Source organism: Dendrobium catenatum, unplaced genomic scaffold (genome assembly GCF_001605985.2).
Source record: "Dendrobium catenatum unplaced genomic scaffold, ASM160598v2 fragScaff_scaffold_1468, whole genome shotgun sequence".
NCBI lineage: Eukaryota > Viridiplantae > Streptophyta > Magnoliopsida > Asparagales > Orchidaceae > Dendrobium > Dendrobium catenatum.
The window spans coordinates 469241-494763 of NW_021319930.1; the positions used below are offsets into that span (position 1 = coordinate 469241).

The 25523-nt window shown below is 36.2% G+C and overlaps 1 protein-coding gene across 3 annotated transcripts; it reads right to left on the minus strand.

The window, feature by feature from the left end:
- Nucleotides 1–2332: 2332 nt before the first annotated feature.
- LOC110109966 (glutathione S-transferase 2) lies at nt 2333–24605 on the minus strand. Of its 3 annotated transcripts, none has more exons than XM_020841208.2 (9): nt 24447–24605; nt 24257–24313; nt 24073–24158; nt 23872–23943; nt 18706–18759; nt 18545–18620; nt 4166–4227; nt 3478–3534; nt 2333–2761 (listed from the first exon to the last, which is right to left on the minus strand). In XM_020841208.2, the coding sequence occupies exons 1-9, from the start codon at nt 24529–24531 to the stop codon at nt 2657–2659; spliced, it is 654 nt and encodes a 217-aa protein (XP_020696867.1). In that variant the 5' UTR covers nt 24532–24605; the 3' UTR covers nt 2333–2656. The 3 variants fall into 3 exon arrangements, with proteins under 3 accessions (XP_020696867.1, XP_028556012.1, XP_028556011.1); XM_028700179.1 differs by having other exon boundaries at nt 3494–3534; nt 24257–24370; nt 24447–24598; XM_028700178.1 differs by having other exon boundaries at nt 24257–24370; nt 24447–24594.
- Between the last annotated feature and the right edge of the window lie 918 nt (nt 24606–25523).

Below are 25523 nucleotides of genomic sequence, written 5' to 3' on the forward strand. Positions count from 1 at the left end.
GAGACAAACATAGAGTGGATTACTGTAGCGCCCCAATCCCTGATGCTACCAAGGAGCACTACGACGCTCCAAACCCTGGCGCTATAGTGTTGTCAGGCAAACTAAAGATAGGGAGTGGCACTGCGAGACGGGCTAGCAATTTTTTTGCTCGTTTTCTCATTAAAGGTTGCATCCCTTGGTGGTTAGTAGGGATTTCTCTTTTTTTGTTCAAGTAAGAAAACAATGCAATGGTGATGAGAGAAAGGGAGAGTGAGAGAAAAGAAATATATATATTATTTTTCTCAAATTTTCAAAGTGAATTTTTTAGTGCGGTATGATTCCATAATTTTTTGCCTGATTTTAGATTTTTCCATGTTAAATTTTTAGTTTTTTTTTTCATTGTATTTTATCATTCTTATTTGTATTCGCTGCATATTTTACTTCCCCGTCACTCAATACAGCCAGTCATCAGCACTTGTCAATATATAGGGGTGTCAATTCGGGTCAACCCGTCGGGTTCGGGTCGAACCCGACCCGACCCGTATATAAACGGGTCAACCCGAACCCGACCCGTTTTTATAAACGGGTCGAACATTCCAACCCGGACCCGACCCGAGCGGGTCACGGGTTGACCCGACACGACCCGTGACCCGGTTTTTTCACTCGCGGCTGCGAGGCAGCGGCGGCAGCGCGGTAGCGGCGACGTCGCGGGCGCGGCAAGCAGGCGCGCGGGCAACGCGGCAAGCGGCGGCAAGCGCGGCACGCTGGGCAGCCCGGGGCCGGCAGCGAGGCGCGCGGCACGCATGGCAGCGGCAGCGAGCGGCAGCCGCGCGCGGCACGCGGCAGCGAGGCGCGGGCACGCGGAGGGCAGCGGGGCAGCGCAGGGCAGCGGGCAGGCCGGGCAGGCGTGGCAGCGGGCAGCGCGCAGAGGCAGCTGGCAGCAGCGGGATTGAGCGGGAAAATTTCATTTTTTAAATTAAATGGGTTTTCGGGTTGACCGGCAACCGCCGGGTCAACCCTACCCGACCCGTTTTATTAAACGGGTTGAATCTGCAAACCCGGACCCGACCGTTTATCAAACGGGTCGGTCCAACCCGGATTTTCCGGGTCGGGTCCGGTCGGGTTGTCGTGTCGTGTCAAATATATACTCAAAGTAGTGCAGACATCTCTTCATGAGTATAACAAACTAGCTCAATTCATGCACACTCCATCGGAGAAACATTGATCTTGCATCTAAAAGCCTTTTTTTATACTTAAAAATCCATGCTTCATAATTTTATCTTCAAGCGAATTCAGGAAACTCGTGTTTGCACCAATCTACCAGGACGCCAACTTAGAAGGAAATTGTGAATGACCGCACTTCCATTTTCGGCATCCTTGGTATTCCTCAGAGATTTTCATTTTATAAATTTTGTTTGGGACGGCTTTTTGATTACTTCTTAAAGCAACTTTTTTAGTTAAAAATTAAGGTGCGTTTGGGACGCTATTTTATTGCTTTCTAAAACGGAGTTTTAGTACAAAAATAAAAAATTTGTACTAAAACTCCGTTTTAGAAAGCAATAAAAAAGCCGTCCCAAACGAAGCCTAAATTTTTTGTTATTAAAAAACTGCTTCAAGAAGCAACAAAAAAGTCGTCGGCAAACAAAACCCTAGTGTTCTCAAAAGTCAAAAGATAAAACAGTTGCACGATTCTTAACTAAAGGGCCAAAATGTCAATCACAACCTGAAATTCTTTAGATAAAAAATCTTATTAGCGAGCTTTATGTTACCCTTTCATCAATTCTGGAATTTTTTTGAGACGATATGATTTGCAACATGGCTCTCAATAAGGAAAAAATATTATGTGCATGTGTCCGGACATTTCCGGAGGTCAATACGGACACGCCACCAATGCACTGGATGATTGTGCACGTCCAAATTGACCTCCAAATGCATTCAGAATTGCACAGAATAATCTCTCCTCATAAATCAAATTTTATCATTCTATTTGCAATCACATTGGTCAAGATGCCTTCAGTGTATTGCACATCTCTTTTTTTATATATAAAATTTTTATACTTAAAAAAAAAAAAAAAAAAAGTTGTTTAAGAAAACATATTGAAAATTTTCCAAAACAAAATCTTATTATTATTATTATTATTATTATTATTATTATTATTATTATTATTATTATTATTATTATTATTATTATTTTTAAAACATAATATTATAGTATCATATCCAAATATACCTATCCTATATTTCTAATAATAGATATCTCCCATGTCAATGCCTTAATTTTGACTAACAAAGAACCTACTTCAGGTAATGGAAAAAACATAAAAACCTGGAAGGTTTGAACATTCAAATCATTGCATCTTAATTCTATATTATATTAATATTTTTCAAATGAGCCAGTTCACGAGCTACCAAGTCAAGTTGGTGCTAGCTCAAGCTTAGCTTGTCGAGCTCAGCTCATGATCTATTCATTAAGCCAAACCCAAACTAACTCACAAATTAGCTTGAATTACAACCCTAGACAAACCCTTATCATATGAGCTACAAAATCATGGACAAATGATAATCCTCCAAACAAAGAAAAGTTGAAGAACCTTTAATTATAGTGATCACAAAACGCACAACAAGAAAAAATATGGAACACAGAAGTTTCGTTTACAGCAGAGAACTCGCCGTCTACCTAAGATGACGTAGGTGCATCCGGTTGGTTTGTCGGAAGAGCAGCAATGAAAGCAGGATGCTCATCATAAGCTTCCTTGAGCCTGGCGAGTGTTGGGTAGCGACCCTGAAAAGCAAGGAAAAACGAGCATCAGGAGCAGCTAATTGCACAAACATAAAAGAATAAAACCCGAGCATATGGTTATAGTTGCGCGTATTTGAGAAAGAGAAAAAGTTCAAAATAATTTCCCAATTATTCTTATGTGGACAATATAACCCGGCAGTATCACATTTTTTTTAATTTAATCCACCAACTATACAAAATTGATCTCAAAGAATCCTCGGGACTAAATTAGGATCAATTTTGAATCTAAATTCCCATCAATTTCTATGGGAGCAACCAGTTGGGACTAACTTTGTATGATTGAGAGACTATGGCTTCGTTTGGGATGATTTTCTTACTGCTTCTTAAAGCAGCTTTTTAGTACAAAAATCAAAACTTTTGAGCTAGAAAAAGCTACTTTAAGAAGCAGTAAAAAAGCTGTCCTAAACGAAGCCTTGGGACGGCTTTCTTCTTTCTTTTTAAAACAACTTTTTAGTACCAAAGTTTCTTAAATTTGAAATTTTTGTACTAGAAAGCTGTTTTAAAAAGCAGTACGAAAGTTGTCCCAAACGAAGCCTAAATTGAAGAAATGTGACACTTTAGAATTAAATTTGACACATCTTTTGAATTTTTTTCTCAATTGAGAAAATATAAATTGGAATTCAAATAGTTTAGGAATAATAGAATAATACTCGACAAAGAAAATTTGAATTGACACAGGGTTAAGCAATCGGAATAACCATGTCAATCTCGAACCTTGATGCTGTAAGGATCTGAGGAGCTAGAAATGCATCAGCCTGCATGGTAATGTTGAATTTTGTTAGCTTTTAAGGTATCCAGGCCACTTGTTCCTATTAAGACATCCACTGAAAAACTAAGATTATTTTCTCGTGTCGAGTTGAAACTGCAGCAACAACGATCACTATAAAGCATACAAAATGATGAACAGTAATAAACTAGAAACGGGGCTGAAAGGGTTTTTTTCTGAAGTTAGAACCCTAAACTAGAAAATAAAATCATAGCAAAGGAAAACCTAAAATAGGACAAGTGAAGATGAAAAGGATGAACAGTAATAAGAACCAGAAAAATAAGTAATTAGCTACTATCTTTATGTAGGCTTTGAAACATTATCATCTTTTCAATATTTATAAAGCTAGAACTTATAAACATATGCTATATATCATCAATAACTCATATATTTAATTCCAAGCTATTTAAAAGTCTCTACATTTTAAAACCACAATTATCTAGCATGCGATCAAAATTATCTTTTAGGAAATTTGATCACTCAATTGATAATCAAATGATCTTAGAAATTTTTAAAATCCTGTATACATGCTTCATGTTGTGTTTATGTGTCTACATAGATGCGGAAAAGAAACTATATGAAAACCTGAATTGGCAGAATGACAATGTTGGCAGACATACCAGTTGGGCTTCATCACTTGTGGCAAACTTTCCGGCAACATCTTTTAACAATTTCTCAAGGGCTAGTTCACAAGACATTAGGAAAAGGAAAATGCAAAAAATAAAAGCGTCAGAAAGAGGTCATGAAGGACATGCTAATGAGAACAAGATTTGTTTCTTTAAAGAATGAGGTGCCAACAACTTCATGAACCAAACCAACACAGAGCACTGCAATTACTCAGTAAGCAAGAGTCTAAACTTGATCCATTATTTTATTTCCAAAATCCATGACTTCCTAGCATCTAAACTGAGTAGATCATTTGACAGCCTTGGCTTGAGTCACTATGACCATTAAGTTTAAATTAATGATTTGTTGCATATGCCAAGTAGCAAAACATGGTGCTTCCAGAACTTATATCGCAAGCTAGTTAATCAATGACTTTGTAAGTGCTGCCAAAGCCACAGAAACAGGCAAGTCAAACAAGACTGTCATACCTATCACTAGATTAGGCGTCAAACATAAATCTAGGCCCAACTTAAAGAAAATAAGCTTGGAACTTCCAACTTAAAAAAATAAGATCCGAAGTTCTGGGATTAAGCTAGTAAAAAAAATCAAGGTTTAAACAGCCAAGTAACATGTTATAGTCATACAGTATCCCACAAACACTAAATATAACAATATTATCATGTTATATTCATGAACATTTGGAGTCATCTTCATGACTCCTTTTTTTTTTTTTTTGCTATTCTATGATGAAAGATTGTCGTTGCTAAGTCCTAAGTCTTGGATAAGAAGTATAGAGTTACATTAAATGGTCGACAGCCAGCATCTTGTCGAATAATAATGACATGAATTCTTTAATACATTGTGTTAATGATAGAGCATTTCCTGGAAGCGACGCACTATAGGGCATGAATACAGCGAGAAGTGCGCAAAAGTCGCTGCACAGGTGTTGCGCCCGGGTGTAGTGTTAAATAGGCAAGAGTTCCCACATCATGGGCAAATGTGGGAAAAGAGGCTAGTCCATGAAACTAAAAATAGGATAATAACTTGAAATTTAAGTTCCCATAAAGACAATTTAATAGAATTAATTAATAATATGAAGATAAATATTCTATGCATTCAAGAAACTAAATGAATTGGAGAGAAGGATAAGGAGATTGATAGTTTAGGATTTAAATTACGGTATTCTGGTAAGAGTTGTTCGTAATAGATAGAAATGATATAGACGTGATTATAAATAAGAGTTTGAAGAATAATGTTGTAAAAATTAATAGAATTGGAAATAGAATTATAGCTTTAAAGATTGTTGTTGTTGATAAAATTAATAATATTACAAGTATTTATGCTACTTAAGTTGGTTTGGATATATGTTTAAAATTAAAATTTTAGAATGACTTAAAAGAATTAATACAAAAGATACCTCCTGAAGAAAGAATTTTTATTTGAAGAAATTTAAATGGACATGTTGGTAGAGAGGTAGATAATTTTAAAAGCATTCATCATGCCTATGGATTTAGAGCGACTAATGAAGGTGGTAGGACCATATTAGATTTTTATAGCTTATCATTTTATAATTGCTAATATCTTATTTAAGAAAAGAGATGAGCATCTCATCACTTATTAGAATGGATATAATAAAACTCAGATTATTTTCTTATAAGAAAAATAGATCATTTAGATTGCAATGATTGTAAAGTTATTTTGAGAAATATTTATCTACCCAATATTACTTATTAGTTTTGTACTTTGAGATGAAGAGGCATAATATAAAAAATAATGTAAAATGTTATTATTAATTTTGGACTTTAAAGAATATTAATAAAAACTATTTGGAGAATAAAATTTTAAATCTTAAGATTTTTGTCTGTGTATGAGGAAGCTAATATTATGTGAGAAAAATAACTACTGAAATTAAGAATATTGCAAAAGATATTGTCGGAGTATCAATGGGAAAAGCTCCTAATAATAAAAATAGTTGATGGTGGAATCAAAATGTTCAAGAAAGGATAAAAAATAAAAAGATTTATTATAAAAATTAGTTTAGACGTAACAATATTGATAATTGGGAAAGATATAAAGTAGTCCGTAAGAAGTCTAAAAAAATAATATGCAATGCAACAATTTTAGCTCTTAATGATTTATATAATAGATTAGATACTAAGGTGGGCAAAAGATATATGTATAAGTTAGTCAAATAAAGAAATATTAGTAAGAACTTAGTTCAAGCACAGTACATTAAGGATAAATATCAAAAAGCATTTTTATTAGAAGAGGATATTCAACGAATGTGGATGACATATTTTGCAAATTTTTTAATGAAAATTGTGAGAATACGATTGACTTTAGCATCCGAAATAAAAATAAAGATTTTTATTTTTATCGGCGTATTAGTAAAACCGAAGTTAGAGAGGCTTTAAAGAAAATGAAGTGTGAAAAGCGGTTGGATCTGATGATATTCCAATAGAGGTGTGGAAATGCTTAGGAGATTGTTGACCCTTGTTATACCAAAAAAAAGAAGGAAAAAGGAAAATACCTTGCACAAATCCTGCAGAAATCCCGCCACTTGCTACAGGACCATTCTCTGCAAACGGTGCCGAACCAGTCCGGATATCCTGCGAGATCATCTTGTTTCTATCGCTGCTCTTGTCGATAAAAGGAAATGAAACCACCGCTCATTTCCTTCTTCTGCTTCTACCAAGCCATCCCCACACATGTGAATCTTCCATCTCTTCTCGGCAGATCCCGCAACCTTCCCTGTTTTCGACTCTGCTAACACCTCCCGACCTCCTCTCCATTTCTCGAAGCTGAAACCTCCTCATCGACCTCCTGCGGAAAAAAATCGAATCCAAACCCTTACATATAGTCGGTCTTTCCGCCTGCTTCAAGTCCCACTCCCGACGTCAATCCCACTCCCGAACCCTTCAATCCACAGAGATAGATAGGGCGAGAAAGAGAGTGAGGACTTTTCTCTAACCTAACCGAAGCTTAAACCTTGCCTTCCTCCTCTCGTCGCCTCCTTTACTCGAGCCGACGACTCCAAGGCCTGGACTCCACTGCCGCCCTTCCTCTCTGCCTGACCCCGATCTCACGAAGCCCGAACCCCCCATTTAAGTCTAAATAATAATTCATTATTATTAGTTATTAGTAAATATATTTAATCATAATTATTTATTAGTTATTATCAATCATGTCTAATTATTATTAATTATATTTAATTATGATTAACTATAATTAATTGATATTAATTATAATTAAATATTGTTAATTATTATTAATCAGAATTAATTATAATTGACTATAATTAGTCATGGCTAATTGTAATTAATTAAAGAGAATTGCCTCTCTTGCCTTGATCCTCGTGCTACCAATACCGCCGCCACCGGTTCACATGCAAAGGTATAATTCCTAAACCCTAAAACTTTGAGAACCTGCTTTCGATGCTTGCAAGGCGATAAAAAGACCACCTATACACGTTTTTCTTAGCGTGGTGGGAGGAAGTTCGTCGCAGCGCTCTCGACGAATTGGGTGATCACCTAAAATCCCTTCTTCGGAGTTCGTGGCGCACCAGAAAATTGCCTATGCACGCTGTTCTTAGCGTGGTGGGATAAGAAACCGATGCGATGCGTAGGACAAAGTGGGGATACTCATAAGTACCCGCTTGCGGGGAAACAATTGCTTTTCTTTTGCAACAAGTACCGAAGACCCAAACATGTTTTTCTTAGCGTGGTGGGGGACGAAAAAATACGGCCACGGTGTCCTCATCCGAGGACACCTACCATACACACTTTTCTTAGCGTGGTGGGAATGCCAAGTTTTCCATAGTTTTTCCCCTAAACGGGAGAGACGTCGGGAGGCTGCCGAAATTTCGGGTGAACATAAGACTGCATGTGGACCTGATTGAACTTAAATGACAGCATGACTTGTGAACTTGAACTTAAACAAGCTAAGCAAAGAACTTGAAGATAAATATGATTTGGACCTAAATGAATTCAAACTTGAACTTGATTTGAATTTTAAATGAATATGATTTGGGCAATTTTGACTCAAATTCATGTGGACAAGACTATGCCTGGACATTGAACATGAACTGGAATTGAACTCAAGCAAAGAGTTTGTATTTTGATTACAAAGGAATTGGACTTGAATTCAGAAGGGAACTACAAAGAGCATAAGTCAAACTAGAACTTGAACACATGGAACTTTTGGACTTGATTTGAACATCAAAGAACTAAATTAAAATTTGAATTAAGTTGCAAGAAATTGAATTCCAATATGATAAATATTTGAACGAAAATAAAGATGTTAAAATCGAGGGATGATTTTAATTATTCAAATGCACTCGAGAGCATGTCAACAATCAAATGAAGGAATTCCAAAGGCATGCAATGATGTGTCTATGATCGGTGTAGTGATGCATTTGTGAGCGACAACTACATATAAGCTGTAAATGTGATGATCCCTGCCCAAGCAATATCAGCTCGCAAGTAAATTCATTGAATATATGCGAGTAGGAGAGATAACACATGGTAAATATGATAGCTTCCAACAATTGTCCAACATCAATCAAGTATGCTAGCTTCCCACAAATGAGAGCAGATGATATGCAACAAAATGCAAATGTCTACAGGATTGTAGGAAACCCATCATACGCACTACATGCTATTTGCAAGAAAACACACAAATGCAACATGTGATAAATGCAAGGATGTCCATGCAATGAGTATATCGATATTCTACAAGAAGCTTATAAATGACATCACAAGACTTGCCTACGTTTATGTGTAGAAGACTTGTAATGAACATATGATGTAAACGACGGTACACCTACAACTCGCTTATGATTAAAAGAACAAGAATGATATATCTACGATAAGTATGACGATCCACTTATTGAAGGAGTATGATAATCCACTTATCAAAAAGGGGACATGATGCATGTGATGAATATATTAGTCAACATATTCGTGATACATATAATGAGCTACCCACTGACTAGTGTGCATGAGAAGGTCAGTGACGAATGCAGTGACGCCCTACAATCAACATCGAGATGCAAATAAGTGTACCCAAGCTTACAAGCGACAGAATTGATAAGGACAACCGAGAAGATCAAAGATCACAAGCAAAATGCAAGAGAACTGCAGCAAATGCAAGCACTTATAAATAAAAGCATGAGATTAGTTAGTGCACTGCAATATACCTGCGTAAATCATGCAAGTAGTGCACGTCAGTCTACCTGTACAAGGCAGTGAACAACACAATCTATAAGCTGCTACGCCACGCCACCGGATCTGCAACATCCTTGCAAGAAGACAGAAGGCATTTACAAATATTCCAAAATACCCCCATACATGCACCGTAATATGCATGCACATACGTACACCAAATGGGTAAATACAATCACGACCCGCATGGGCCCCAACGAGCGTGTTATTGGTACACACGTGACGCTAGAGATGTTGCGCGTGTCAATAAGTGAATTCAAGTTCGAACCCGATCCTTCTATACGGATCAATAGGAGTTGAAAGGGTTCGAACCATTAAATAAATATACGGTTGTGGCGACTGATATATTTATTTTAATACATTCATATTAGGTCTTCAAGGCCTATAATCAAGAGAATTCACTAATAAAGGCATAAAGCCTACGAAATCTGATCATCTGTCGATAACTCGACGGATTCAATAAGGTTCATTCACAAAATGCAAATATTTTCAAATGAAAATGCCCCCAAACACCCCGATGATGGTTGTGTTGAACAATGATTTCAACCAGAGGGGTTCACAAATATTTTCAAATGCCACTTCAAATGCCTTCAAACTTCCACAAAATTCAAATTCCTATAAAAATATAAGTGACTTTAACATCACCCCGATGATGGCCGTGTTGAACGAAATTCTCAACCGGAGGGGCCCACAAATAATTTTAAATGCGTTCCGAGCTCCATCCCAAATACCCATAAAAATTCAAAAATATTTAAAATCAAAATTCAACCCATCAAATCACTTAAAGCAAAATTCATCCACCCTCCGCAACAGTTTGTCGAGGTGGACAAATTTAAACTACTTCAGCTCAAATAGAGCCGATTGCCTAGTCTAAAATATCACTATGATCTATTCTCAAATAGTCTACTGTCATTAAGGACGTGGTACGTGCCCTTTGATCAGCGATTTTGCCGTCAAATGGCACCGTAGGATAAACGGTTATGATCCGGGGCCCTCTGAATCGAGTGGTTTAACCGCCAAATGGCACCACGAAATACCGGTTATGGCCAGAGCTAGTTCGTTCCTTAGTGGCATCAAATCCTTAAGAAATGAATCAATAGGATATGATCGATAGGGCACAAAGCCCTCTGTTAGCTAAGGTGGATTTAAATTTGTCCCCTTAGACAAGCATTCCCCCCAGGTCTACAAGGTCCCCTTGGACGAAGCAACCCATGGCTGCCGACAAGGATCCTTCTGTCAGGTTGGGTCGACTACCTCCTCTGACTAAGTAGACCAGGGACCACGATGGCCCAGGATGACGGAATCATGGGATCTTGATCGGGCCCATCATCCATTCCCCTGCCATCTGCTCTAAGTGAAAGATGGTGAAATTTCCAATTTTAAATATAAAATCTTCTCATTTCCAATTTCATGCCCATTATTGCTACTATATGCCAGATAACACGTATCTATACGTATCTGATTGACGACTAGCCTTAATCGAAAGTTCTCTCTCGTGATCGGGAGGGGTACTTAACTATAGGGGCTTGCGCCTAACTCAGATCATAAAGTCCTCGCAAAACGAGGGTGAAATCTCTGGGTAGTGTCTTATCTACAAACCCATTTGCCTTCCAAAATTTACCCTGAAACTTAATTCCATTAAAACTCCCCCCGAACAAAGAAAAGCAAACGCGAGCGGAGGCCGAGTCCAAATTTTCAGAGCCCACAAAGATGAAAGAATTTTTTGCTAACTAAACTTTTTAATATTATTTTGAAGAGTAAAAAGATGTCAGATGAGTGGAGAATGTGTTGATTTCTATTTTTAAAAATAAAGGTGATGCATTAGAGTGTGCGAATTATAAACAAATTAAGTTAATGTGTCATACTTTAAAACTATGGGGGAGAGTTATAGAGCATAGCTTATGACGTTATACTAATATTTCTCAAAATCAATTTGAATTCATGTCTGACAGGTCTATTATGGAAGCAATATATTTATTGAGAGGTTTGATGAATAAGTATAGAGAGAATAATGAGGATCTACATATGATATTTATTGATTTAGAGAAAACATATAATAAAGTTCCAAGAGAAGTGCTATGGACAGTTCTAGAAAAGAAATGGGTTAATGATACTTATATTCAAGTCATTAAGGGTATATATTTAGGAGTTGTTATTTGTGTTCAAATATAAGGTGGTTTGACCAAGTATTTTCCTATTTCAGTTGGATTACATCAAGGATCATCCTTAAGCCCATATCTGTTTGCTTTAGTTATGGATGCTCTCACAAGACATTTTCAAGAGGTTGTACCCTAGTGTATGCTTTTTGCTGATGATATTCTTTTTGTCGATAAAACTAAAGAGGGAGTTGAAGGTATACTTGAATTATGGAGGTCAACCTTTGAGTATATCTAAAATCGAAAGGAGTGTAATTTTAGTAGTAATAGATCTAATGGGTGGATTGTGACTTTGAGCGATCGAGTCATTAATAAGAGTACACGTCTTAGATATCTTGGGTCTGTTGTTCAGAGTGATAGCGAAATAGATGGGGATATTATTAATAAAATTTAAGTTGGATGGTTGAAGTGGAGGAATGCATCGGGCTTATTGTGTGATAGAAAAATCCCCCTCAAATTTAAGGAAAAATTTTATAGATGGTGGTGAAACCTACAATGCTTTATGGTGCAGAATGTTGGCAATTAAGAAGAAGCATAATATTAAGTTAAGTGTTGCAAAGATGTTGATGCTCAGATGGATACATGACTTTAATCTTAGAGACAGGATACAAAATGAGCATATACGTGAAAAGGTTGGGGCAACTTCAGTGAAAGATAAGATTAGAGAGAGTCGTCTTAGATGGTTTGGTCATATAAAATGGCGGCCTTCCGATGACCCGTTAGGAGAGTAGATGTATTAGATCTGCCAGGAAAATCTACGTGTCTCTCTTTAATGGTTGAACAATCAATTTGCTATCATCAGGGTCTCTATCCTCCCTCAGAATTATGTCCACAATACACTTACAAATCTTGGTTTTGATTTCCCCTTCCTTTGTTGTATAGAGGTGATCAGCTATCCTTTAAAAAATCCTTCTTATGTTCTTCTCCCACTATTTTTTTCCTTTCTTCAAGTGTGCTTTTGAAAGTCTGAACTAAGGGTCAAGGGGGTGATGCGGTCATTTTTTCAACATCTTCCTCACCCCTAGACACAGAAAGAGAGTAAAATCTACTACCCTTAGCAAAAGGAGAGAGACTCGTCATCTCAACCTCCAACTCAACCCATTCTTCTTTCTCCAACCTCTTCTAAGTCTTCCATTTTTATTTCCATTGAGATTTAGTTAGAATATAGGTCGAAATGTCCCCTTCCTCATACTAACTAGACTAGAACAACCTCTTAGAGTTTGGATGACTTGGGACAATTACCAAAGGCTGGACTGCCTTATGATGTGGATCAACCAACCTTTTCTTGGGTAAGAGTAGAGTCAAAGCTATATGCCTTCCATCTGACTTTAGGATCTTAGGGAATGTCAACCTGTTGAAGACATAAAGTCGAAAGGCTAAGGCTTTTAGAGACACCTAAGCCACCCTCTTTCTACTGCTCTAAGTAGGTGACCTATCCCTAACAGGCAAATTAATTTCTAAAACCTTCTTTTCATATGAAGGTTGGTTTTCCAAGGCCTTTGCTTCATAGGGTGTTTGGCCTTGTAAAAGAACCTCCATATCCTCAAAACCTTGCCCAAGTTTTATCGTGTCCCCAGGAACAAAGTGGGACTATCAAATGGAAACGGCAAGTTATCAGCAAATTTGAAAATCAGTCTGTCTTCCATTTTTGCTTTTACTTAATCCTCAAACTTTCAAATTTTTCTAAAAATCGGAATTTTTTGTATCAACTTTCTATTGTGTTTTCTTGAATCCAATTAACATATCATAAACCAATCACTGCACTTTTTCTGAATTTTTTGGCCACCAACTTGAATCATTGACTACCCAGAACTATGACACAAACTTAATGGATGATGAATATATTTTAATTTAGAATGTTAGGGCTTAAATTCCAACCATAATTGTCAATGGCGAATGGCCGGATTGGAAGTTGCCAAATACTGATCCAACAAACATACGCGCATTGGTATCCTTCTTATCCTTCTTAGGCTCTCACATGAGAGCAAACAAGTGGAAATAGACGGATTTCCACTGTTTTGCGGAGAGGACAGCAATTAGAGATTTATTTTAGGTTTTGGAAAACATAGGGTTTCTAGGAACCTAAGGCATTTGGAACATCAAACACACATCAAGAGGCTTAGAGACCTAGGTTTCACTAAATTAGTCATAGTGCAGCCCACTATCCACTCACCTTGCAAAGGTGAGAAAGCGGAGGAAAGGAAGGTGAAATCTGTTGTCCAAAATGCTACGGACTGCTCTCTCCATGTTTGAAAGTTCCAGGAAGTCGATTTCGTCGTGAAGAAGTTGCCAGAGTTGAGGAAAGAGGAAGAAGAACCCTCTACCTTTCTTGGAGAACTTTCTTATAGGAAAGCAAGGTTGTATCAACACTTCCTGCCCTCAGATTTTGGGAAGACAACAATAACTGCTGCTTTGACAAGGCCAATGGAAGAAGACAGTCGGTCAAATTCGTTCGAATCAACAGCTGAGCCCAAATTTGTGCATGGAAAAAGCTCGCCCCAACTCTTGCTCCACCTCTCACTCTTCCTCAATTTCGCGCATGTAGGGGCACAACCAAACTCCTGGTCCTTCAGCAGTTCTCGGCTGGACAAACAAATCGAGCAGGAAGAAGACCCACACTCGCCAAGCTCTTTGTGCCTCAGTTTCATTCGTCCCTAAACAAACGAAAATAGCTCCCTCCAAAATGAGATCTGATTCTGCTCCCTATACTCACTCCCGCTCTTCCCATACAGGATATGAGGACTGCTCCATTCGATGCAATCTTTTGCGCTATCATGATCTTCTGCCGTAGAAATCAGAGGGAAAAGACAGCAGTCGATCTTTGAATTCTAGCCCTTAGATCTAATTTTCTGATTTGGAGAAATGATTAGAAATGACCAAAAAGTCAATTTAACCTATTTGGGATTGAATTGAACCTGAATTGGTTCAATTGGGCTAGAATTGGGTTAGAATCGGACCTAATTTGAATCGATTTGGGTCAATTCGGGTATGATCAAGTTTGATCAAGCCAACTTGCGAAATTAGACTCTAATGGGGGGCGAATTGCATCAAATTTAGTTAGACAAGGCTCGACAAGGTTGATTTAGGTTCGATTTGGACCGATTTGGGTCAATTTTGATCTATTTGACTTTAATTGAACTTAATTAAGGTTAAATTGGTTAAATTAAGGTCGGATTTGGGTTAATTTGTGTTTGATGATGCTCGATCGTTGATTGAGCCCGATCAGGCTCAAATTGGCTAGATACTACACACGTCAACACCTTCGTCAACACAATGATATATACTATCCCAAAAATACATAAAGCCTATATGTATGAATGAACTATTTTCAATTGCCTTTTTGATGAAGGACAATGCGAACAACAACAGATTAAGAGCATGCTTGGTTGCTTTTTTTCTAAATATATTAAGGTGTAATATCCTAAAAAAAATTTGAACTGACTACTGCAGTTTGACTGATCAACTACATTGATTCTGACAACACAAGGAGACGAAGATGAAATGTTTTTTTGACCCAAGTAGCAAGAGATAAGAGGGAAAAGTGGAGAGTGAGATCAAGAGAGGCCAGCGGATTAATTAATTGAGAAAGGGAGACAATGGTCACCGAGAGAGAGAGAGAGAGAGAGAGAGAGAGAGAGAGAGAGAACAAAGGCAACAATAGAGAGCCTATCGATCCGCGACTCTGCTTTACTTATCTTTCTTCCTTCTTTCTTCATATGAACCTCATCCCTCACCTTCTAAAACTAAAAGTTTTCTCGTTAAATCTCTTGCCCTCGATGAGTAGTTCCATATTCCACAAATCGAGTAAAAAGAGAAGCTAATAAGGAATCTGTTATCATCCAAAACTTGCTTGAGGTGAGCTAAGATCTTCTCTGTTCATTGGAACTTATTTGGATCATTTATTATTGAAGTCATCACATCTTTAAGCCAACTTCCTTAAGCATCTTCGTTAAATTTGGTTTTATTGAGACAATTTGGTAAACATTTCAGCTTCATTGGGATACTATGGACACAATTGGTAATATATGTTGATCAAATCTAAACGACCTAGTGTTGATAATTGAGCCTTTGATGGCTAGCAATTGGTACAAATTGATGCTTAGGCTTGTGCTGCACCCGAGCAATTTTAAAAAAAAAATTGTTAAGATAAATATATGTAATTACTTTTTATTAAAATATTATTTTAAGAATAATTTATATTCAGACATTAGGAGATTTTATTTAAAAATAATTGTAAATTCTATGTTAAAAGAAATTTAAAAGAGCAACGTAATTAATTATTTATGTAGATTTGAACTAAAATAGGAACATTAGATGGCAAAGTTATGTCAAAATTTTAGATTATTAGTTTGTGTAAGAGAGGAGAATTTAAATTTATAAAAAAAAAAACAATTAAATGGAAACTAATAAGTAATCATTAAATTAATCAACAAGAGCTTCTTTCTTTAAAGATATATTTATAAGAATAAAATTAAAAAATAAATTAATAAACTAATAACTAATTATATATACCTAATTAAAAAAATTTACAAGCATTAGTTATGATTTATGCACATTGATAAAAAAATAATAAAATGATTAATATCATTAGATAACGATATCAAATTATAATAGTAAGAGATATACATGATATAGTAGTAATTAACATGACCATCCACATTAATGCTCTTAGGTATTCAATAAAAGAGTCAAAATAAGGACAAAATGGCAAAAAGTTCGGCATCTAAATTCGAGGTGAATGCTCATGTTTCTAGTTTAAGGTAATGACATTACTTCTAAACATGATGCATCATTTATAATTGATGTTCAACCACTTGTTGTTGTTCATATTTATTATGAATTATCTCAAATAAATATTATTGGCCATATTGAATTGGATGGCATAGACTTTTTCTATTATAATTCAGCATATATTATAAGTCATATATTGCTTACAATATAATGATATGAAATGATATAAAGAATACAAATAAAATGATTTCTAAAAATACTTACATGTGCATGTTGGTTGATGGAGTACACCACCTTATAATACTGGTTAGAGGTGTAATATATCCACAGCATATATTGGAAAAGTAAACGGCTTCTCATGTGACAAATATAATATTTACAAAAAAACATAATTTATATAGGACTAATACTTAATGCTCCAAAATCTATTGTAATATCATTTCTAAATTGAATTAATTGTCAAAAGAATTTTTTATGTTCTTTTTTATTATCTTAAGATAAACATGCATATTGTTCTAATATTTATTTTTGTTACTAAAAACTAGAAATATGATACACTTATTGAGTTGTGTTATAACTCACTCATATCATTTAACATATGTATATATATCATCTTGAGAAATTTAAATGAGTGAAAGAAGAGAAAATATGTATTGTATATGTGCCACTACAATACAGAGGTATTTAATTGCAATAGTCATAGTATTTCTTCTTAAAATGAATTTGGAGTTTAATGACACTTCAATATTTTGAAAACTATTTGTTATTAATGATGTTAGTTAAAGAAATATTCAATATTCATCAGCCGTCTATTCCCACCTCATTAATTCGAGACACTAAACCAGGTTATGACATAAGGATAGTGAGAAAAAATACAAAAATATTCAACCAAAAAGGGAAATCACATTCATGTTGGTGCACATATGAATCATATATTTGTAATAGAAAATAACCTAGCTGAAAGAGATTCCCTCGAAAAATCCTAGCCAAAGATTTTGACATTAAAGAATTTGGAAGGCCTAAATACTTCTTGGGTATCAAAGTTGTAATTTCCAATGAAGGCATCTTTATTTCTCAACGAAAATTTGTTAGATCATATAACAGACGCAAATACTTGGTTATAAGGCTGATAGGAAGCAAATTGAACCTTGTCATATATTAAAGTCAATAAAAAGAATGCTAGTTAAGTAGAAATGGAAGATATCAGTGACTGAATGGGAGAATATTTTACCTATCCTACACTAAAGGGGATATAGTTTATTATGTCAATATCAATTCATCCATAATTCTATAGAGAAGCACTTGCAAGTTATCCTTAAGATTCTTCACAATCTCAAAGCAAATCAATAAGATGAAACTTGTTCAAGAAAACTCAAAAGCTTAGCCTAGAGATTTATACAAATGAAGATTATGTTGGATCTATTATAGATAGAAGATCCACAACAGGTTATTGTATCTTTGTCACAATAAAACCTGTCATATGGAGATGCACGAAATAAGAGGGTAGGATGTTCCACTACGAAAGCTTAGTTTAGAACCATGGTTTAAGGAGTATGTGAACTTTTATAACTGAAGATAATTCTTGATGGCTAAGGACTTATAATACTCCACTGTTATGACAAATTTTACATCAACTTTATTAAGGTGGATAGAATTTCATAAACGGAAAAAATGAATGTTGGCCATGTCAATATTCCTAATAGACAAGGGAGATCTATTTGTTCTCATGATCAAAGAAATATCTACTCCATGATCTCAAGAAATTACAAGCAAGTACAAAATGGAAAATATGTACTCTCCAACTTGAGAGGGAGTATTGGAAAATATGAAATCTAGAATAACGTTTCCTCATTAGCATGACCAAATTTTGAATGAAAAATTTAGCACATGTTCTATTCATTAAGGATCTCCAACATTGGAAATCAATTACATATTTACTGGCAAATCTTTTAGGATTGTTTGTGACATCAAATCTGTCATTATATAAAAAAATAAATAAATTAATTAATTAGTTTAAAAAAATGGTTGCTAATGGTATCAAAGAAAGAAAAAGGGAAACCACATAATTCCATAGGTAATCATAGAAAAATAAATCTCTGATCCATGAACAGTAAAGCTGATGCAGGTCAGTTTCTGTCATTTAATTGTGTGTACATTCACTATCTAGTGCAATTTATGATAAAAATACTTTTCCTTCAAAAAAAGCCAGGATTATGCTCAACAATGAAGATGATTCATGTCGTGCATTGGAGAAAATATATAATGTTCTATGGTAAAGACTAACCTTCAAAGCCATAATTGATGTGATACTGAGCCCAAGCAACTTTCTCATTAGAATTAAGTTTCCCCTCAATATAATTCTGCATTCCATCATCGCCGCAGCCATTTACATCAGGGAACAACAAATCAAACAAGCATCAAAATTTATCCCAATAAAAAGCTTACCAAAACACCCAGGTTGTGAAGAGGTTGAATGCTGGACCCCACAATACTAGCTACCTGAGAAAGAAAAAAGTTTGTCACATTGTTGGAATTCTAGATTTTTGGTTATAATTGTTAAAATATATGCAAGAATGGAAATAACCCACATCAAAAGTGAAAAAAAACCAAAGTTGATGGTTTAGTAGGGATAAAGTGGTTCAAGTGCTTAGTTGCTCTCGTGGATGTTGGTGGATTCAATCATAGCTGAGCAATATCCAACAAGGAACCCCCACATAGGTTCAACATGGTTGAATAAGTTCTTGATGCATGATACTTGATAGTAATGAAAAAACTACTATTTGAGGAGTGATAGCAAATATGGCCTCTTTTCTCGGGAGAGTATTGAGTTGCACATGAAAGAGAAAATAATCCCATGTTGAAAGCTATGTTGCACCGATAGTCCGATACACCTATTTATGAAGGCGTGCTGTATCCGATACACGGATACGCCTCCGATACTCCACTAATACGTGTCGGATACACCAAAGACGTATCCAATTAAAATACTATTTAATTTCAAAAGGACACCCATATCCGATACACGTGTTCGTTGAAAAACAAACGCTGTATTTACTTCCGCGGCTGCGAGCAAAGCTCTCTCATTTCCGAGATGGATTTAAGTGTCTTGATGATATGAGAATATTAGAAATTACTAATCTTTCACTTAATGAGCCTGAATTAAAAGCTATGATATTTATTGAAGATGATATAGAAGTTCAAAGACAAACCACTGAAGAAGCTAATCATATCATTCCTTCTATTGAATAGTTGAAACTTTATGTGCCAGATAATTTATGTTTATGCTTTTGTTGTTGTACTAGACATTTAATGCTTACTTATATTTTGATATTATAATCTACAAGGCTACAAATGATGCTGTTGTCATTTTTTTTTGTAATTTCAAATATTATGCTTTGATTGTTTCTTAATTTTTATGTATGATTTATAAATTATGATGACGTGTCCGTGTCGTACTCGTATCCTGTATTTTTAAGAATTGACGTGTCCCGTATCCGTATCGTGTCGTATCCGTGTCGCGGTATCCGTATCGGTGCAACATAGGTTGAAAGTAATGGCACTTACCTATTAACTTTAAATTTTAAGTAGATTGTGTCAATTAATTAGTGTTTTAGACTTAATTTGGATCCTTAATATTGCCCTCTTAACAAGTGGTAATAGTACAAATGGTTCAGTCGGGAATTGGGATCAAGTGTAATATGCTTTTTACAGCTCTCCATAGCTGGGTCTCGGTAGTTTCTAGCATTGTCGAGCAAAGTTCAAAAGCCAAAATGCCCTTACAGAAGCGTTGAGGATTGACTAGTATTTTGGTGCATTACACTCACTGGTGTTGAAATGCTTCCATTTGAGGAGGCATGATGAATAATGTGGAGGATTCTCATGTGTGGGGGGAATTATTAAGATACACATAAGAGCATAAAAATAACAAAAGACTATTACTAGGACAAAATAACAGATGACATGTCTCTTGTGGTACATGACGGATGATTGATTTATGGACTTGCATAGAATGATGGTACATGATGGATGATTGATTTATGAACTTGCATAGAATGATGGTTGACGATTAAGTCATTCACAGTATGAACTCATTACACTAATAGACATGTATGTATTTGGAACTTCAGCTCTAAATCCTTGATTGTGCCTTCTCAAATCAATCATACTGTGATAGTCTTTTGTTAAAGTTCAATCAACTCAATATATATATTTTATAGTAAGGCACAAAATTTCCCGTGGAGCCATGGAGCATAGCTCACGACGTGGCATGCGCTATTTTAAACATGACATATAATATAAAATAATTAAAATATATAAAATAATTAAAATATATATTTATTACTATTAAATACCATTAAATAGTAAACAATAGGTTGATGAAAGCAAAATTTAAGCATAATTATCCTATCAAACAACAAAAATAACAATTTTAAATCCTACAGAAACTTACATCAATTAATTTAAGCATAATTTAATATATATCCCGCCAAATAGAAAAATGATAGCTTAAATCCTACAAAAAAGTTCAATCCTTTATTTTTTGATATTTTATTAGTTTGATGATTAATTAGTTAATAATTAATTGTGATATTAATAAATAAATCTTAAAAAAACTAATTACAATTTATAATTTGAAATTTATAACATGTTGCGCGCGCCATTTGCACCTTACGCCATGTGTCATTACCCATGCCTGGCACAATAGAACACGCTATTTTAATGCACCGCGCTACATCGTATGCCATGGCGCGGTCCATTTTGCGCCATTGATATATATGGCCATATCAAATCAAGATTTTTGTCAACCCTACAATCAAGCTTATGGAAATACTGATCTTAGGGTTTCAACATGCATCTAACAATCCAATTAAAACCATCATTAGTGATAATCTCAAAGCCAATTAACATAGACTTAATTGTATGATTCATGTCTCCAAAAACACTATCTTAAGGCCTATATCTGTATGGATTCATCCATTATTACTATGAGCATGTTGGTCTAACACAAATCTCAAAGTCAACATGGCATGGTTCCAACCTCTAATTGATCGAAGGACCAAAATGCTCTTGATTAAAAGTCATTTTAATCCGTCACAAATCTAAAACCGATGGTGACACATTTATCCATCATATAACCGATGGTGACACATTTATCCATCATATGTTCCACAAAATATTAAAACACCCTTCATTCAAATGTCAATAAATACCCCAAGGGAGTGGTAAGCATTATCTTACCACCTGACACTTCGAAAAAGTTTTACTGAGTTGCTTTTAATCCTTTCACTTGCCTTTTAATTTCATTCACTAACTTAGGCATCAATGTATCTTCCCAGGGAATCATTCCTCAGAGCAAGCTCATCAATTTTTGGTTGTATGTGTATACTATACGTGAAGCAAGGCGTGTTAGATATGATATCTTTCAAAAAAAACTTAATCAGCATTCAAGACTATTTTCAACATGCAATAGTTCGGGAATGATCATAGGAAACATACCTATGCTTGGTAATTGGAATGCACCTTATGAAATCATCAATCATCCCATATAATAATTGAAAGTTCGATTATTCTCAATTTTTAATCTTCTAAAAATCTTCAATCATCAAAGCTCAAAAAGAAAGCAAGCACAACACTAAATGAATCCTCTCAACAAATTCCCAAGTTGGGTACCATATTCAAATTCCAAACAACAAGATCCTTCAATAAGCTCATATCACCATGAAAATCATGGGAAGATATCAGAATCTACAGGAAAATATGGTCACTCCCTCGAGGATGGAGTTTGATACAAGAAAGAAGGATAGGATGAAATGATTTAGCTTCATGAATTACGTTGCTAAACAACAACACCCCTAATGGAGTCTCATCCATGAATTGATAAGGTAAGATATCATCATCATGAGACAAATAATGGAGGTCATCCTCCAAACAACATTCAAGGCTATCGAACCCATCAGGACTTCAACAGGACCATCCACTCTACAACATTCAACCAACATAGAGATATCCCAAAAACTGCAAGTTCATATGCTACATTCTCCTCCTGTCAATCTAGTCCATCATGAGCATATTTGTCAAGAACTCCAATGACCTTTTGAAGAGGAATTCATAGAGAGTAAGAATAATCCCCCTAATGATGAAACTTAGATGAAAGAGCTCCCTTCACTGATCAAATTCTCTATCACAATAATCCACATGGATTCAAAATGTCAATCATAGCTCCGTACTAAGGGCCATCGATCCCTATGAGCACATCAAACATTTTAGAACAATCATGTGAATCTCTCGAAAATGTCAATCATAGCTCCGTACTAAGGGCCATTGATCCCTATGAGCACATCAAACATTTTAGAACAATCATGTGAATCTCTCGAACCATTGACCCAACTCAATGCCAAGTCTTTCCAACCATAATAAAAGAAGCAAGCAAGTTCAAGGTTATACTCACTCCTATGACGCTTGAAAAGGGGCTTCAATGAATTGGTATGGCTCTTTGCCAACCAACTCATTTCCAACTAATGCATTATTAAGGATCATTTTTATCTGTCAATAGAGTGGGGGAATCACCCTAGGATTTTCTCCAATGCTGCACCTATAAAGCCTTCTAAATTTTAGTAATTGACCCAAGTTCCTACATGAGCTTTTATTAGGGGTCATCACCTAGGACCATTTCTCTCTGGCCTAATAAGAGACAGTACTCAATCCTATCATGTACTTCTTAAATTTATTAAATCCCAATCATTGTTGATGAGACACTTGAAGCTCATCATCAGAAATTCCCTCAAATACCAGAGAAATGCAAGGGTCAAATGTAGGTCAAAGGACCATCCAACAACAATACCAAAAATGTAAAATAGGGACAAACTACAAGAATACCACCACAAGAGAGCAATCAACACAAATCTCAAAGCATCAATAGATTTAATGGTATGATTCAAATCTACAACATCATTAATCTTGAGATCTAAGGCCTCCATCAATCTATCCATCATTATCGAAGAATAATGGCTCACAATGAAATGTAAATCTCAAAATTGACATGACCCTGTTATCTAAGTTCTGATTGACCAGAGTAAAAAAATGCCCTCATTCAAGAATCAAGAGGCATTTTGATCCAATACAAATATCAAAGATGAGTTAACATATTTAACCAACATATATTCTATCAAGTTAAAAACCATCCTTTATCCAAGTGCCCATAAATATGAGAGAGGTCTTAACACCATCTAACACTCTAAAAAAACTATTGAGCTTATTTATGTCCTTTCTCTTGCCTCCAAATTTATTCACAGATTTAGGCAACAGAGTCTTCCCGCCTAATCATTCATTTAGGAAGGTTCAACATTTTTTTGTTGTGTGTAGAAAGAAGACTTGTGCTAAAGATGGAATTTTCCGGAAACTCATCCGAACACAACAAATATACAAATACCAAGTCGTTAAAATTTTTGTTTCCCTGAGCATTGGCATCTCCAATTTCCAAATGTTGGACAAGTTGCCAACAATTGAAAATTACCTACTGCCTTACTGAAAACAAAAACCATTACTTGGAAACCAAACCCATAACTACAGCAACCTGAATAGACATTATAAAGTCAGTTATTCCCAGTTTACCTGAAGATTGAGTGCTTTATTCTTCAGATCCTTGGGCAGGAGAGGATGCTCGGGATATTTGTCTTCCAAATACTAGACAAAAGAAAGCAGAACAGTATTCACCTCAGACGCGAAATTTTTACTGCCATGCCTCAAAAGTCAAGAGCCATGAAATTTTTTGCACCAAAACTGGCCTAGATGTTGATATTTGGAAGAACTCACCAATGTAATCACAAAAGAGTCGGCTATCACGGCATCCCCATCTACCAGCACCGGAACGTATTTAAGTGGATTCAACTTAGCAAACTCTGCAATTCAATAGCAAAACTAATTACAGAAATAAATAAATGATAGGTCTGTGATACATAATGCATGATGAAAAACAAGAAAAACGTCTGTTTCAGACCAGGAGTCGACTGCTCATTCTTTAAAAGGTTAACGGGCTTGTACTCATACTCCAACCCTATCAAACAGAGGAATAAGCAATTAGGGACGATCCAAAAACAAAGCACGCGATATTCTACAGGGGAAGAAAGAAGCCTCATCAGTTGAAACTTGTCAACTTAGGGTTTTTATCCTTGTTAGTTTTTAGAGACCTTTAAGATTCAGTACGATGCGGACACGATGTGAGGAAGAGCTCCGCCAGTATGAGTAGAGTTGGAGCTTCGCCGAATCCGCCATGGGCTCAACCTGGCAAAAAGGTGGAGTAGAAGTAGAAGTAGGGGGTGGACAGAAGTCTAACCCGAAGTTATTACCTGGAGTGTAACTCAAATTTGACCCAATTGCACAAATGGGTCAGAAATCTAAACATACCTAACCCTGCCCCAAATTTGGATCACCTCGACATGCGGACCCGTAGAGAAGGTGACATTAAGAGCGGTCAAGCCCGAGTGCGAGCGCGGCCAGGCTGTACGTAGTCACGCGTTGTGGGTTGGACGTGGTCATGCACTACGAGCTAGATCAGGACATGTGCGGCGTGCGAGCTGGAGCACAGCTGGGGGCAGGATGCAGTCACGGACTCATGAAGACGCAATGCGGGCAGGAGCAAGCGGGACGTGATGCGGGTTGATGCAGTCACACGAACGCAATGCGGGCAAAAGTGGGTGGGACGTGGTTTGGACTGGAGATGTAGGCAGGACACGAGCGGGAGTTGCCAACGAGTATTTTTTGGGTCCATTTCGGGTAAGGAGGCTGACTTGGACACGACCCAATTTTTCAAATGGATCAAAATATAAAACCTGAATCTGATCCATTTGTTAAACGGGTCAACGCGAAACAAGAATTTTCTAGTCGGGTTCAAGTCAGGTTTCAGGGCGTGTCATAAATTGACACCCCCTAACAAGAATTAGGTCCAAGCATGGTGAGCCGATGAGGAGAATCATAGACTAAGTATGGGCTTCAAAACAAAACAAAACAAAAAACTCAGTCTAAGTGGTTTGGACTGGAGATGTAGGCAAGACACGAGCGGGAGGTGCCAGCAAGTATTTTTGGGGTCCATTTCGAGTAAGGAGGCTGACTCGGACACGACCCAATTTTTCAAATGGATCAAAATATAAAACCTGAATCTGATCCATTTGTCAAACGGGTCAACCCAAAACAAGAATTTTCTAGTCGGGTTCAAGTCAGATTTCGGGTCGTGTCATAAATTGACACCCCCTAACTAGAATTTGGTC